Below are 13,813 nucleotides of genomic sequence, written 5' to 3'. Positions count from 1 at the left end.
TATATAAAGATAAAACCTACAATCATATTATGCATATAGATTCTAAACAATAAAATAATATTTCGGCCCTTAGTAAAGGATTTAATAGTTTAATGGACATAACCTCTATATATTATAATAAAATATATAATGAAGTCAATAATATAGAAGAAAAAGTAAATTACATGGGAGATATTAAAGAATTAGATTTAAACAATAAATCTAAATAAATTTTATCGAAGTCAATAATAAATTAGATCGGGTTATTAATAATAATAATATGGAATCGATATAGATTTAGGTCCCTTATATTATAGTAATAGTAATATAATTTTAACTTTATCGATGAAGAAGAAGAAACTTCTTCGAAGAGTCATCTTCTACTATTAATAGAAATAAAAATCAAAAAAGAAAAGAAAAATATTACTCAACAAAATATGATTTCCAATCTTATAAAGAATTAATAGAATATTGGAAAGTCAAATTTACTAAAAGTACAGATAAAAATGAAAGAATAGGATACTTAAAATTATCACTATATGTTAAATTATGATACTACAGAAAGTAGTAGTTCTAGTAATTCTGATAATCAAGAAGATTTAAATGTAACTAGTTATAAATCCGATGAAGAAAATACTTCAATAGATGAGGATGAAAATATAGAAGTCCCCGAACCTATGGATACTGATCAAACAGATCCTTATGGTAAAAGAAAATTAGAATCAGAGATTCAAAAAGATGATTATCTGAGAGCTTTAAATAAAGACTTTGAAACAGTTGAAAATACAACAAGAATTTTTGGTAATCAAACCGAAAATATAGCTACTAATGAAGTTAAAAGCCGAATATCTGGTAATCTTCTAATCAACAACCAAGTCAAACTATACCTATACCACATAAAAGAAATGTGGCTCAAGGAGGAATATATTTAGATTTGACTAATATTTCAATATCAGACTATGAAAAAACCATAGATGATTGGGCACAGTCAATGACAATAGTTGTAAACAACAACGGTTCTTGGACAAAAGAAAAATTTTTAAATTATTTTGTAGGAACTTTTCAAAGAGACGTTTTACAATTCTTAAGACGTTGGGAAGAATCAGAAGTAGGAAAAGTCCAAAAATGACAACTAATTAATCAAATAGGTACTCCTAAAGATCTTTTAAAAGGATTAACAAATATTCTAAAAAGCAATTTTGTGGTTATTTTGATAAAAAAGATCAAGATAGTATAGCTAGTTATACCTTGTCAAAATTTAAATTATGTGATATAAGATATTTAGAAGAATTTTCAAAAAATTTCTTCATGAATATCAAAAATTAAAAATGAAAATATAGAATTTTGGAAAACCAATATTTTCATAAACTACCCCACCATGGGATGAGATATGTATAAAAAATATGTGTCTTATTTAGATAAACATAGTAAAGAATCAGAATAGCAAAAGAAAATATAGATTCTATAGGAAATAGAATTAATTTTGCAAAAGAAAGAATAACTATACATTGTCTACAAACTAAAGCGGCTAAACAAGTAAAAAATAAATTAACTTATAGTCATTGTACAAAAATTCTAGAAAATGAATGGAATTTGGATGCAAAACAACACGTCCTAATACTTATAAAAACATAAAAAGAAAAATAGAAAATATAAATTTATTAGGTGGAAACCAGGAAATAAAAAATATAATGGTAATAATAAGAAAAAGAAAAAAAATTTAGAAAAAAAACTTCTAAAAAATCTAAAAAAACAGATATGTAAATGTTTTATTTGTGATGAAGAAGGCCATATAGCACCAAACTGTCCTAATAAAGGAAAAAGTACTAAAAAGATGATTAAAAGTCTTGAAGAACAAGATTTAGAAATTTGTTACGAAGAGGAAATAAATCCTGAAGAAATATTATATGAGTTAATATCGAAAGCAGTGCGATTCAGGATAAAGAAGAATATATATTTATGTTTAATGTAGGAAGTAGTTCTAAAAATCAATTAGAATAAATTCCTAAGTCTGAACAACAAGACATAAAATTAGGAAATTTGATTGGAGAAGAAAACTTTTCTGATGAAATGATAGAAAAATAAATAAAAATCACATTTCTAAAGAAGAAATATATAAAATATCTAAGTTTAAAATATGGAGTCAAAGACATATAGAAAAGATTAGTGGCAATACAGTCGCTAAGGATACTAGAGGAGGATTAACAGAAATTCTATTATTTACTAAAGAAAAAATTAAGAGGATTAAAAAGAAATACCCTCAAGTTAGATATATACATTTAGGTATAATTATGATAATAATTAGAGCTTTATTTAGAAAATGACATGATATACCTATCATAGCAGTTTTATTAGATAAAAGATTTGAAAACCCGATAAAAGCACTTATTGGAGGAATACAGTCTAATTTACATACTGGTGTAATAGGATTTAAGGTTAAACCAAACTATTTTATATCTATTACAGACCCTCTAATAGAAGAGTGTTTATGTTTAAGAATTTAGATAAAAAATTCTGAAATAAGTGATTTAGCAGAAGATCCAGCAATAAGTTAGACTTCTATTAATGAATATACCAACACGGCAGAAGTAGAAATTAAAGAAATTAATAATAAAATAATTGAGTTATTTGAACCCAATAAATTGACTACAGAGATACAACCAAAATTACTACAGCTAAAAGATCTGTCAATACCAAAAGATTGGATGATAGATAGAATAAGTGGTACTAGTACTTCAAAACCTGTAAGTACTATAGAATATATGTCATTTGGAGATAGGCTATACTTTAAAAATAATGCTATAACAAATACAAATGATAATTTAGTTTTACCTTCTAATTCTCAAATAGAGGAAGAAGAAGATAATATTAGTACAAATTCGACAACACCAATAGGTATGAAAACAGTTCAAATACCTATTTTCCCTACTGAACCTAGTAGAAATTCTAGAAATACTAGAATGGAAGAAATACAATCTACTACTATTATTCAACAAATGAAAATAAGAAAAAATGATATTATTACATTTTCAAATTTCCAACCTAGGAAATATTATACATATATAAAATTACACTTCAATTTAGAGACTATAAAACATATTTTTGCATGCTTTATTAGAATCTTTGAAGCTACCACAAGTAAAATAGTAATAAAATCATCTTGATATACTAAAAGTGACAATATAACTTTTATAATAGCAGGAAAATCTTTTAATAAGTGAAAAGAAAAGTTTTGTACTACAATTTCTCTAACGAAACCCATTCAATACTGTTTATATCAAATGGTTCATGATCTAATCTGAATTTTATAGTAGGAATTTCTTCCCCTATATCATTTAGATAAACATATGATTGTAAAAAGTATTCAGAAAATACTTTTTTATATTGAGTCTGCTGGTTGTAGATAATTTTATTGATTTTTTCAAAAATTTCTCTTGGTAGTATTTTCCTAGCTTTATTATATAAACATATTCTAAACATTTTATTCATAATGGGACTATTTGTTCCTTTATGAATAAAGTATTGAAATATATCAATAAGATTATTTATCTCATTGATATTTGTATACTCTATTTCGAATTCTTGCCAATCTCTGTATAAAACAGCTTTTAATAATAATTCATGTGCTTCATTTTCTTTAGTTATTTTTTCAACTAGAAATTGTGAAAACTTTGTAAGAGCTCGTCTAAAATTTGCTCTTTGTTCTAAAATACGGGTTTTCCATATTTCATTAATATATTTATAAATTTCACTTGGTAATCTTGGATTATAAAAATCTTTTATTTCTGGAATTTGTTGTTGTTTCAACAAATTTTCTGCTCCTTTTATAACTTCAGAATAACTGGCTTGATATGCTGAATTCGGTTCTTGAGACCAAGGAGATTGAATTATTTTTTTTGAAGGGTATTCGTTATAATTATATGGGAACAAGGAATGTTAAAAGTTAATTATCCTCCGAACTTATTATTATAGTGGGGCTAAGTTGGTATCAAATATTAATAGGGCATTAATTTAGTTGGTAATTTAGGAAAATACTTTAATTTTAAAAAATAAAATGTATTCTTTTAGAGTACTTTTCTCATAGCAAAATAGAAAAATATAATTTTGAATTTACAAATTTGTAATCTTTATTATTATTTAAGTGTTCAATTCAATGGTAAGTTGATTAATGAAAATTGTAAATATTAATATTTGAACTCATACTTGAATATTTTCTTTAACATTTTAATTAAAACTATATTTTAATATTTTTATACAATTTAATGTTACTACACAAATTGTTTCACCCATATTATTCATATGCTAATGTCTTTGATTGAGTTGATCTCGCAAGTTAATTTGATACCGACTCAAAAACTATAACAATACAATTATATACAAATTGAGCGCATTAAAAGATTTTAGTCCAATGTATTTCGCCTATTTAAATTTCTTTTACTCACAATTTGAACTAATTTTTTTTAATTGTGATTCATTCATAATGCACATGTGTTACTTTTATTAGTTTCAAACATAATGTATTATTATTTACATATGTTATTATTATACATACATTTGTGTTACATCTACACGTATGATAGAATATTTTGTATATAATAATTGTACTTTACCAAACACTTTTTGTTTATATTTATTGAGTTTGTATCACAAGTTAACTATTAAATTGATAAGATATAAAAGACTATCACTTAAAAAAGTAAATTGTATTATCTTAAAGGTGTTTTTGTAATTTTATATCTTTTATATAGAAAATTGCAAACATAATAAGATTTTAGCTCCTCTTTATTATACAATAAGTTTACTTTACCAACAAATTACAAAATCATTTGTTATTTATATTAATTTGCTAAATAAATTTGTTTTCATTCATATTATGGGTGCGATGTCATCTAGCATAAATTATAATAATAAAAACAAGTATTTATATACAACCGTTTTTTAATTGGTTATTGTTGATATAGGAAATCAATAAGGAAGAGACAATGATCGAAATTGAAATGTCAATTCACTCGTGACAAGCGAAAAGTTGAAATAAAAAGTTAAAGAAGAGGAAAAGGGAGGAAGGAGAAAGTAGGGGACCTTGAGTTTTTAGGAGGAATAAAATAGTTATGCTTGGATATTTAGGGAAAAAAGAGAAATTCTTTATTCCTCGTGTGCAGAAAGTTTTATTTGCTTGGAAGTGTCATGTCACTGACAATATAGAATGTAGGTTGCTCACGTGGTTAGTTAAATGGTAGGTTTATTACATATTAGTTATTGCCTGGCTTAGTATTATATGGTTTTGCTATGATATTCTCTTAATTGAAGTTCTATGAGATTGTTGTATATTAGTTACATAAGATCAAATAGGCGATCACTATGAAAGGATATTGTCTATTATTAAGTTTATACAAATTAGTAATTATTACAAAATATGATCTTATTGTAAAATAAATTTTGGTTGCCACAAAAAATACTTCTATAAATTTTATAAAAAACTAATTTGTATTTATTTCTTAAAACAACCTCTAAAAATTATTTTAAGAAAATTTAACAAAAAAATATTTTAAATAGAGTTATTCAAACATAAAAATATTAATTTTGGTTTAAATTGTAATCCAAACATACCCTAAGTTGCTAATTTTAAAAATATGACATTAAAAAATAATAAATTAAGAGCATCATTAAAATAAAATTAATATTTATATCAAAATAACAACTAATTTTAAAATTTAAACAAAATAAAAGTAAACAATTTAAAAATCTGAAGTAAAATATTTACATTAGAAAAAAAAACAGAAGGAGAAATACAGGCATGTACACATTAAATAAAATGGCTCAGCCTCAATAAATGTTTTTCCATGGCATCTATATTAAAAATGTCAAGTTAACACGCCTGGACGTTATCTTTCCCACAAATTTCGATACAGGAACTTGTCGTGACTTTCCGGTCGCCGAAAACACTGTTTTTTTTTCTATTTTATTTTAGGTCAAGTTATACTTGTACCCATTGCACATTGACTTATTAGTATTATATAAACATAAAAATATTAATCGAACCCTAAGAGATTTTTAGATAAACCAAAAGAATCCACCTTTTTTCTTATCTCTTGTTGATTCATCAAGCAAAATGTTGACTGATACAGACAAGGAATTCTTATCTCTAACTGCTACTTTTACAGTATGATTTTATTTTCCCTTATTTCAGCTTCTTTAGTGTTTTCTTTTTCTTTTTTCTTTTTAATTTCAAATTACATAGAGTTGATTCTTTGGTTCATTTTGATGTTTAGGCGGGGTATCAGTTATTTTTCTTTTTAATCGCGGCTGTTTTCCAGTTTGATAAACTGACTGATTTTGCAGGTACGCAATCCGTATGTTTAACTTATTTTGATGCTCTCTTCTACTATTGTTTTAGAATTTAGAGCTAAGATCGAGAATTTTTTTAATCTTCTGGGTAGATTGATTTAGCAATTCATAGGATTCTTCAAATGCTAACTTAGTTTTTTTCTTGATTCATCGATTGCTGAATTTTTTAAGTTTTTTTTTAAAGATATCGTTGTTGTTTTTTTACCAGGAAGCACGAATTTCGTGATAATCGCTTTATTGACTCTGGTTAAAAAGGGATCATGGCATTTACGACAGGTAATTGAGAGTCGTTTTCTGACTTTATAAGATGAAAATAGATTGACAAAGTCTTATATCACCTCCGAGATCATCATGGAATATATGTACTTGATCTCTGTTAGATTATGATTCTCATATGAATTTAATTAAAACACTTTTGATCCTTTAATTTAAGTCGGTTGATTTTTGTTAATCCTTAGCTTACTCAAGCTATTCAAGAAGTTTGTTAGTGGGATGTATTTTTTTCACCTAACTGTTTCTATCATGTGTGAATTTGCAAATGCAGATGGAAAAGAAAATGCCTGAAATCTCTGTATCATAAGAAACTAGAACTAACCAAATCATACACTGTAGAGATTTCTTGACTTTTTCCTTTTCATTTGAATGGCCTGAAGCTTCTGTGTGACTTTCACCCTAGAATAATGTTTTGTGTACATATTTTCTCCATAGTGATTTTGCAGCTCTGTTTTCCAGGTAGTCCTGACGGCGATGATAGTAATATGGAGCACACGATTGGCACTATATCTCTTTTTTAGGTATGATAGTATGGAAGTTCATAAAAACACTATTCTCTCCAAGATTTTAGCACCATGTATTTAGTCTTTCATGATGATAGCTTGTTCATAATTGGTTCTATGAAATTTTATTAACTTTTGTGTGATGTTCCATTTTGTGTGATTCATGAAAAATTTACACCTGGTAGGTAATAATATTACTGTTATAATTATTTCCATTTGCACGGAATAGAGCATCCAGAGACCTGTATTCCCTCGGGTCTGTGGTAGGATTAACATGATGCCTCAAGCATTGGAAGGGTCTCTTCTGTTTTCAGAAAAATCAGGTGAACATTAGGCACTTAGCTGGCATGCTACTTTTAACTACCAAATGTTCCATCTCATTCTTATATCTTACTGATTGTGGCTTTTGTAGAATATGCCCATATAGTGTACAATTAAAGCTTTTTGTAACAGTTCCTCTTATGTGTAATGTATTTTCATAATTATGCTTTTGTGATACAATGGTGATCAGAATTTTGCGATGGGGGGAGGATAAGCGTTATGATAGGATGCGCCATAATGTGGGGAACTTAGCAGTTTTCTTTATATTTCAGGTTTTTTTTATCCTTCTGATCACAGCTATTTCTTTGTTGTTTATTGGGGTTAGATTTTAAAACTAATGTATCCCAATCTTTGCATGCATCTCAGGGTCTTTGGGTGTGGACTGTGACTTTACCTGTAACAGTGGTTAATGCAAGTGACAAAGATCCATCCATTCAGGCCGAAGACATCATAGGGTGGATTATGTGGTTTGTGGGTACCATTGTTGAAATTTTAGCTGATAAGGACAAATTTTCTTTCAAGAATTCTCCAGAAAGCAAAGGAAAGTGGTGCGAAATCGGACTATGGAAATACTCTCGCCACCCAAACTATTTTGGTGATGTGAGCATCATAATTTTCCAGTGCATCAGTAAACAACTAAGAAACTCTGAAAAAGTGCTTTGACTTTCTTATGCGTCTGGTTGTATGCTTACTTAGAGATGAGTCTAGCTAATAGTGCTTGTTTTATTTTAGCGTCCCAAATGCTAACTGATCGTGAGATTAAGCTATGTTAGTCGAACTTATATAAGTGTCTGCTATGGGTATATGTCCACATGAGTATGTTTACTTTTTTCTAAATTTTTCCATGTATTCGGCTTAGAGAGTCAGATGTCCATACTCATGTCCCAATATACATTGGGTATGAGCGTCAGACATGGGTACTTCAACAAAAATGAAGAGTCGGAGCAACATAGAGATTAAGTGCCTACTTCATTTTGGTCCTGGTAGCTTTCATACTCTATCATGCTGTCTTTCTTGAGCTCCTGTTTCGTTTGTTCAATCATGTGATTCTCAGATATTAATGGCAGTAGGCTCATCTAAGACTTTCTGGTGCGCATAATAGACCTTACAGACCTCTAGATTGGAACAAAGTAGGTTTAATCTTTCACTTCTGTCCAAAACCCTGTTGTTCACCTTTAGTAAAAAAATACTGAAATTTTTATTTGCTTTTCAACATCTTTTCTATCTAACAATATATCTACGTAGCTTACATTTCATAGTTAGGACTGGATCTAATCTCCATATATGTGCTTCTGTATCATTTCTTGTACGCCTACAAATGTAGGCTATAATAGTTGGGAATATCAAAGAATTACCTTTTAGTTAGGTGACTGAGTAGAATCTCGCTCAAATAGGTGACTTGGGATTCAATTAATTGAGAGATGTGGGTTTGGGGGTTATATTCGATGTAATAGGGATCTCCTCGCTTCGTCTGATTGACAAGACATAATTTTCTTTCTGGTTGAAGAGAAAATAGAGTTGAAACCCACTATATCAGAGCCCCTAAAGCATTGACGCTTTGCTTTTCCTTAATAATTTTCTAAATAATTCTTAACAAATATCTTTTGCCAGATTTTACTTACCTGGGGATACTTTGTGGCCTCTCTTCCCATAATTGAAGGTGCTGAATGGCTTGTACTAATCGGGCCTGTCTTTTTGACATTGCTGCTGCTTTTTGTTAGCGGCCTAACAATTCTCGAGGTTTGTTTTCCTTGCTTCAGTGTTTCTTTTCGGTGCAATATACTGATTTTATCTTACATCTATGGACACACAGAAGTCAGGAGACAAGAAGTTTGGTAATGTGGAAGCATATAGGGTTTACAAGAAAAGAACTAGGTTAGTCATCGCTTCTTCCATCGTTTAATCTCTTGAAATATGAAGTGGAGGCCGGAGTTACTGAGTCTTAACATTTTCTTATTTCAGCCCTCTTATTCCACTGCCACGATCAATATATGGGAACCTGCCATATTGGTTCAAAGCCGTTTTTCTCTTTGAATTTCCTATCTACAACCGTAATTTAAACAGAAACCGGTGAGACTAAATCTTTTCTTTTGTTAGTTGTCACTTTTGGGATGTTATACACTCTTAAATCTGTTTTCCACTAGAAAGTTTGTCTTTTGTCCATCATATCTATTAGACAAGAAATTTAGTCTTAGGGTACAAAAGTGGAAGAGCATATTGTACTTAACCCATGCAGCGTGCTGATTAACCTTATGGCATTGCCAACACTGCTAGAACATGACATAATAGAACTCTTATGTGGTTTGTACTTTTACTCTGAATGTGACTAAAACCTTTAAGCTCTAGGAACGAATATGGAATTCAAAGGTCTAGAGTACCATCTTAGCTTGGTTCACATCTCAAAGCTTTCATTTCAGTTACCTGGATTGTCCAATAAAAAAAATATTACATGGTTCGGTGACTACCTGATCCAAGAGTTTTTATATCATTTTCCGTTTTTGCAGTACAAAGCAAGGATAAAACAGAAGTTGAGTTTGTGCTTCCTTATCTTTGGATTCACGAGTTCGTAGACGAGGTTTTGAAACTTTGCTGGCGCGTTTCTGATGGAGGCAAATAGGATCTTAAAGGTAATGCAGTTGTGGTAATGGTCCCATTGTTGCTATGTTTTGAACTTTGTATTTGTTACTTTTTCTGTGCAAATACGCATGCATATTCAAAACATGAGTTTGTGGAGCATTTCATGCATGTATTTTAGACTCTGGAATTGTCAACTATGGTGGTTATGTTGAATAAATGTTACCAACATAATAACATATTTTCAGTGGGATTTATTAAATAAACGTTACATTCTGAACAGAAATAGTTACAATCCAATTATTTTATATCGTTGCATTTCGTTCATGCATTTGAGATTCTGAAATTTATTATTACTTGCTGAACAAATTTTGGTGTAATTATGCCCCCAAAAAAAGGTCCGCCAGGCTAAGACGGGGATATAATATCATTTATATACAAAGTAATTCGGATGTATAATTGATCTTTGCATCACATATATGCATATTTATATGCGATACAAAAGAAAGCAAATTACTACAATATTGCGATTTCATTGATGGAATCTTTGTATCACATATATGCATATTTATATGTGATACAAAAGAAAGCAAATTACTACAATATTGTTATTTCATTGATGGAATCTTTGTATCACATGTATGCATATTTATATGTGATACAAAAGAAAGCAAATTACTACAATATTGTGATTTCATTGATGGAATCACATTCTGTTCTATTGGATACGAGTATTAAAAGCAGAACATGAATTTGCAATTCGCTGTATGGATACAGTGTCTCTGATCCGTTTAATTTCTTGGATAGATTTCTGAAAATTGGTTTGATCTAAAATTTAGTTTATTATTTAAATTTAATTCTAAAAATATAGAATTTTCCATATAAATTTTTTTTACTATATTTAAGTAATAAAAAAATTGGTAAAATTGGTTTTCGTATCCAAGCTTGGACACGGTATTGTTTTACGGCATGTAAAAGATATATTTATTGGATTATGTTAAAATTTAGACATGATGGTGTTAGGTTTAACTCTGAATATGTGTGAATTTTATTCATTTTATATAAAATGTGTCGTAACAATAGAATTCAGAGCAATTGAGTTAGAATATGATTGATTGATGAGTAATATTAATTTAACTAAGTTTTTAAATAATAATAAATATAATTCAATTTGAATAAATTGAAATTGCAGCAGCCAAATTTTAAAAGGAAAAAAAAAACACAGACAAGCGGGATGCATGAAAGGGCATCAGAATTGCATGAAAATTTACACTAAAAGTTGTGGAGGGAAAAAAGGCAGTCACCTGTAACAACAATTATTTGAGTGTTTAGTAGCAGTGACTTCATCAATGGTGATGATTTCTTTTCCAGCCCCAACAACATTTGATTCTTTCATATTAACATCTAAACATTTTTGACTCATTGTGGTTTCATGAATTTTGTTGATCATTCTTAAAAACGCTTCTTCCACGTTCAAATTTCGTAAAGCAGATGTTTCCATGAAAAATAAACCTTCCATCTCTGCTATTTTCTTTCCTTCTTCTTCGCTTACTTGCCTGGACTCACTCAAATCAGATTTGTTCCCAACAAGCACAATCACCATTTCCAAATTTCCAAATTCTCGTAGCTCATGCATCCATTTCTTCACGTTTTGGAACGTTGTTCTTCGGGTTATATCGTACACTAACAATGCCCCCAATGCTCCCCTATAGTATGAACTTGTAATTGCTCTAAACCTACATCCATGTACATTTTGCATTCTTTAAGTACATAAACAAGTGTGAAGGAATATAGATTATTTTGCTGTAAAAATATGATGGAAGTCTCAGACAAAGTAAGAAAATTGTTTTAGGGATAGAGAATTATTAGAGGGTCTAAGTGCATCAGCCACTAGGGCTAGAAGGAAAAGGCCATAGTTTGCTCTCTTTACCTTTGTCCCAGGTAGCCTTTATATTAGGAGTTTATATTTTATCTCCTTTATTTAAAAAAATGAGAAAATTAGTCTATCTACATTACATCAAAAAGCAAATGAGTTTTTTTTTTTGTTAAAAATTTTATTTCATCTATTGCTACTATTAAAAATGGTTTCGAAATGAGATATATGTGACACACCTTGTGTATTGTGTAACTATTTAATTATTTCATTAGCCACGCCAGTTTTAAAACAACAAAATGGATGAATATTTTACCCAAAAGATTAAAATCAATTACAACTTAGCATTCTTTAGATATAATATTATTTTTTATCTAAATTTGAGTTTGGATAGTAATACTCAAAATTAATATTAATAATAAATGAATTTGGATTTTAAAACAATTGTATAAAATTATATTTAAATATTACAAAAATTACGGATACCGGAAAATCAAGGACGCTTGGATGCAAGCAAGAAGCATTTTTCTACCTCATTCACTTTTAATGTTCATAAACTGAATAAAGTGCAGTGAGATCAGGCTGAAGCTCCTATCAATCTCCTCTGTCACTGGGACTCGCAACAATTCTGAAAACAAACTTCAAAGCTGACACCCTTTTTTGTACTTAGCCTAACCTTAATGGGGATTTTGTTTTAATTAATTATCTTAATAATCCAAACTGATTAAACTTTATTATTTACACAATTGATTAAAGATAAAATGTCTCCTTTGTATTCAGCAGTTCATCAGCAAGAAGCGTGTTCTTGTAATTTCCCTGAGTTAACTCACAACTACTCATATATATATATATATATGGGAACATGCAAGTAGCTTGAAAATATAGCTTCTAAAGGGAAAGTAGTTAACTGAGTCACTGAGTTTAGACACAGTGGTCTCGCTTTAGCTGAATTTTAGAGAGTTGAATCAGTCAGTATCGATTCATCTCCTTAAACAAACAAAGAGGACATTTTTTCAAACAATACTTGATCAAGTTGCTGGGTCAAATAATTCATTCGTTCGTTCAAAATTTGGTTTATCAGTCAAATTAAGCATGATTGAAGGATGATCATCTCATATCTTACGGATACGAAGAACGAGGAGCGAAAAAAGAAGATTATAAGTTGGAATTGTGAAAATTACCTTTCTTGGCCGGCTGTATCCCATATTTGAGCTTTAATAACTTTGTCGCCAATCTTAACATTCCGATATGCAAATTCAACGCCTATAGTAGGCTTGGAATCCAATCGGAATTCATCTTTAGCAAACCTTGAGAGGAGATTCGATTTTCCAACTGCAGAATCACCGATCAACACTGCCTTAAACAGGTAATCACACTCTTCGTCATATGAATCTGCCATACATACATATATACGTATAGTACTCCACAAATACTAGCTTTTAAAACTATTCAGGATAAGAAAAAAAGTTGAAAAGAAAGCCAAAACAAACAAAATGGAGGAGTTGAAGAATTGAAGAAACCAATTTAGATGCGTCTTTGAAACACGAATATATATACACATATGATTCCAATTTCCAAATCAATGACTTCTTTTTGCTATTTGCTTTTGAGGGTATGGTATGGTATTGTTTGCATGTGAAACCATTCGAATTTATGTGTTAGTTACAGATACAGGTACATACCTAATGTGCGTGTCAATATTTTTTTAGGGGCGAATTTAGGAATTTTTTAAGAGTTGGAATTGAATTATAATATTTTGAGAATCAAATATTCTTTTTAGTTGGGGATCGAAATTGAATTATAAAATTTTAAGATGTCCAAATATTATTTTTAATATTTATTAATTTTTGTTTCAGCATTTTCAAAGGTACTAAATATAATTTTTACATTTTGAGGGGGCCAAAGTATAATTTTACCATGTATTAATTTAAATTTTTCATTATTC

General features: G+C 29.2%; 2 protein-coding genes across 3 annotated transcripts; one reads left to right on the top strand and one right to left on the bottom strand.

Annotated features, from left to right (window-relative positions):
• Positions 1-5,792: 5,792 nt before the first annotated feature.
• LOC108457214 (uncharacterized) lies at positions 5,793-10,281 on the top strand. Of its 2 annotated transcripts, XM_017756144.2 has the most exons (10): positions 5,797-6,139; positions 6,249-6,318; positions 6,533-6,600; positions 7,057-7,118; positions 7,612-7,693; positions 7,788-8,021; positions 9,033-9,161; positions 9,235-9,296; positions 9,384-9,491; positions 9,926-10,281. In XM_017756144.2, the coding sequence occupies exons 1-10, from the start codon at positions 6,089-6,091 to the stop codon at positions 9,939-9,941; spliced, it is 882 nt and encodes a 293-aa protein (XP_017611633.1). In that variant the 5' UTR covers positions 5,797-6,088; the 3' UTR covers positions 9,942-10,281. The 2 variants fall into 2 exon arrangements, with proteins under 2 accessions (XP_052877739.1, XP_017611633.1); XM_053021779.1 differs by lacking the exon at positions 6,249-6,318 and having other exon boundaries at positions 5,793-6,139.
• Positions 10,282-11,230: 949 nt separating this feature from the next.
• On the bottom strand, positions 11,231-13,510 carry LOC108457215 (ras-related protein RABA6b-like). Its single transcript, XM_017756145.2, has 2 exons — positions 13,050-13,510; positions 11,231-11,731 (listed from the first exon to the last, which is right to left on the bottom strand). Exons 1-2 carry the CDS (start codon positions 13,265-13,267, stop codon positions 11,296-11,298), a joined length of 654 nt encoding a protein of 217 aa, XP_017611634.1. The 5' UTR covers positions 13,268-13,510; the 3' UTR covers positions 11,231-11,295.
• Between the last annotated feature and the right edge of the window lie 303 nt (positions 13,511-13,813).

Source organism: Gossypium arboreum, chromosome 11 (genome assembly GCF_025698485.1).
Source record: "Gossypium arboreum isolate Shixiya-1 chromosome 11, ASM2569848v2, whole genome shotgun sequence".
Lineage (NCBI taxonomy): Eukaryota > Viridiplantae > Streptophyta > Magnoliopsida > Malvales > Malvaceae > Gossypium > Gossypium arboreum.
Note: the sequence above shows the minus strand (reverse complement) of the source record. Positions and strands in the feature narration are given on the sequence as shown.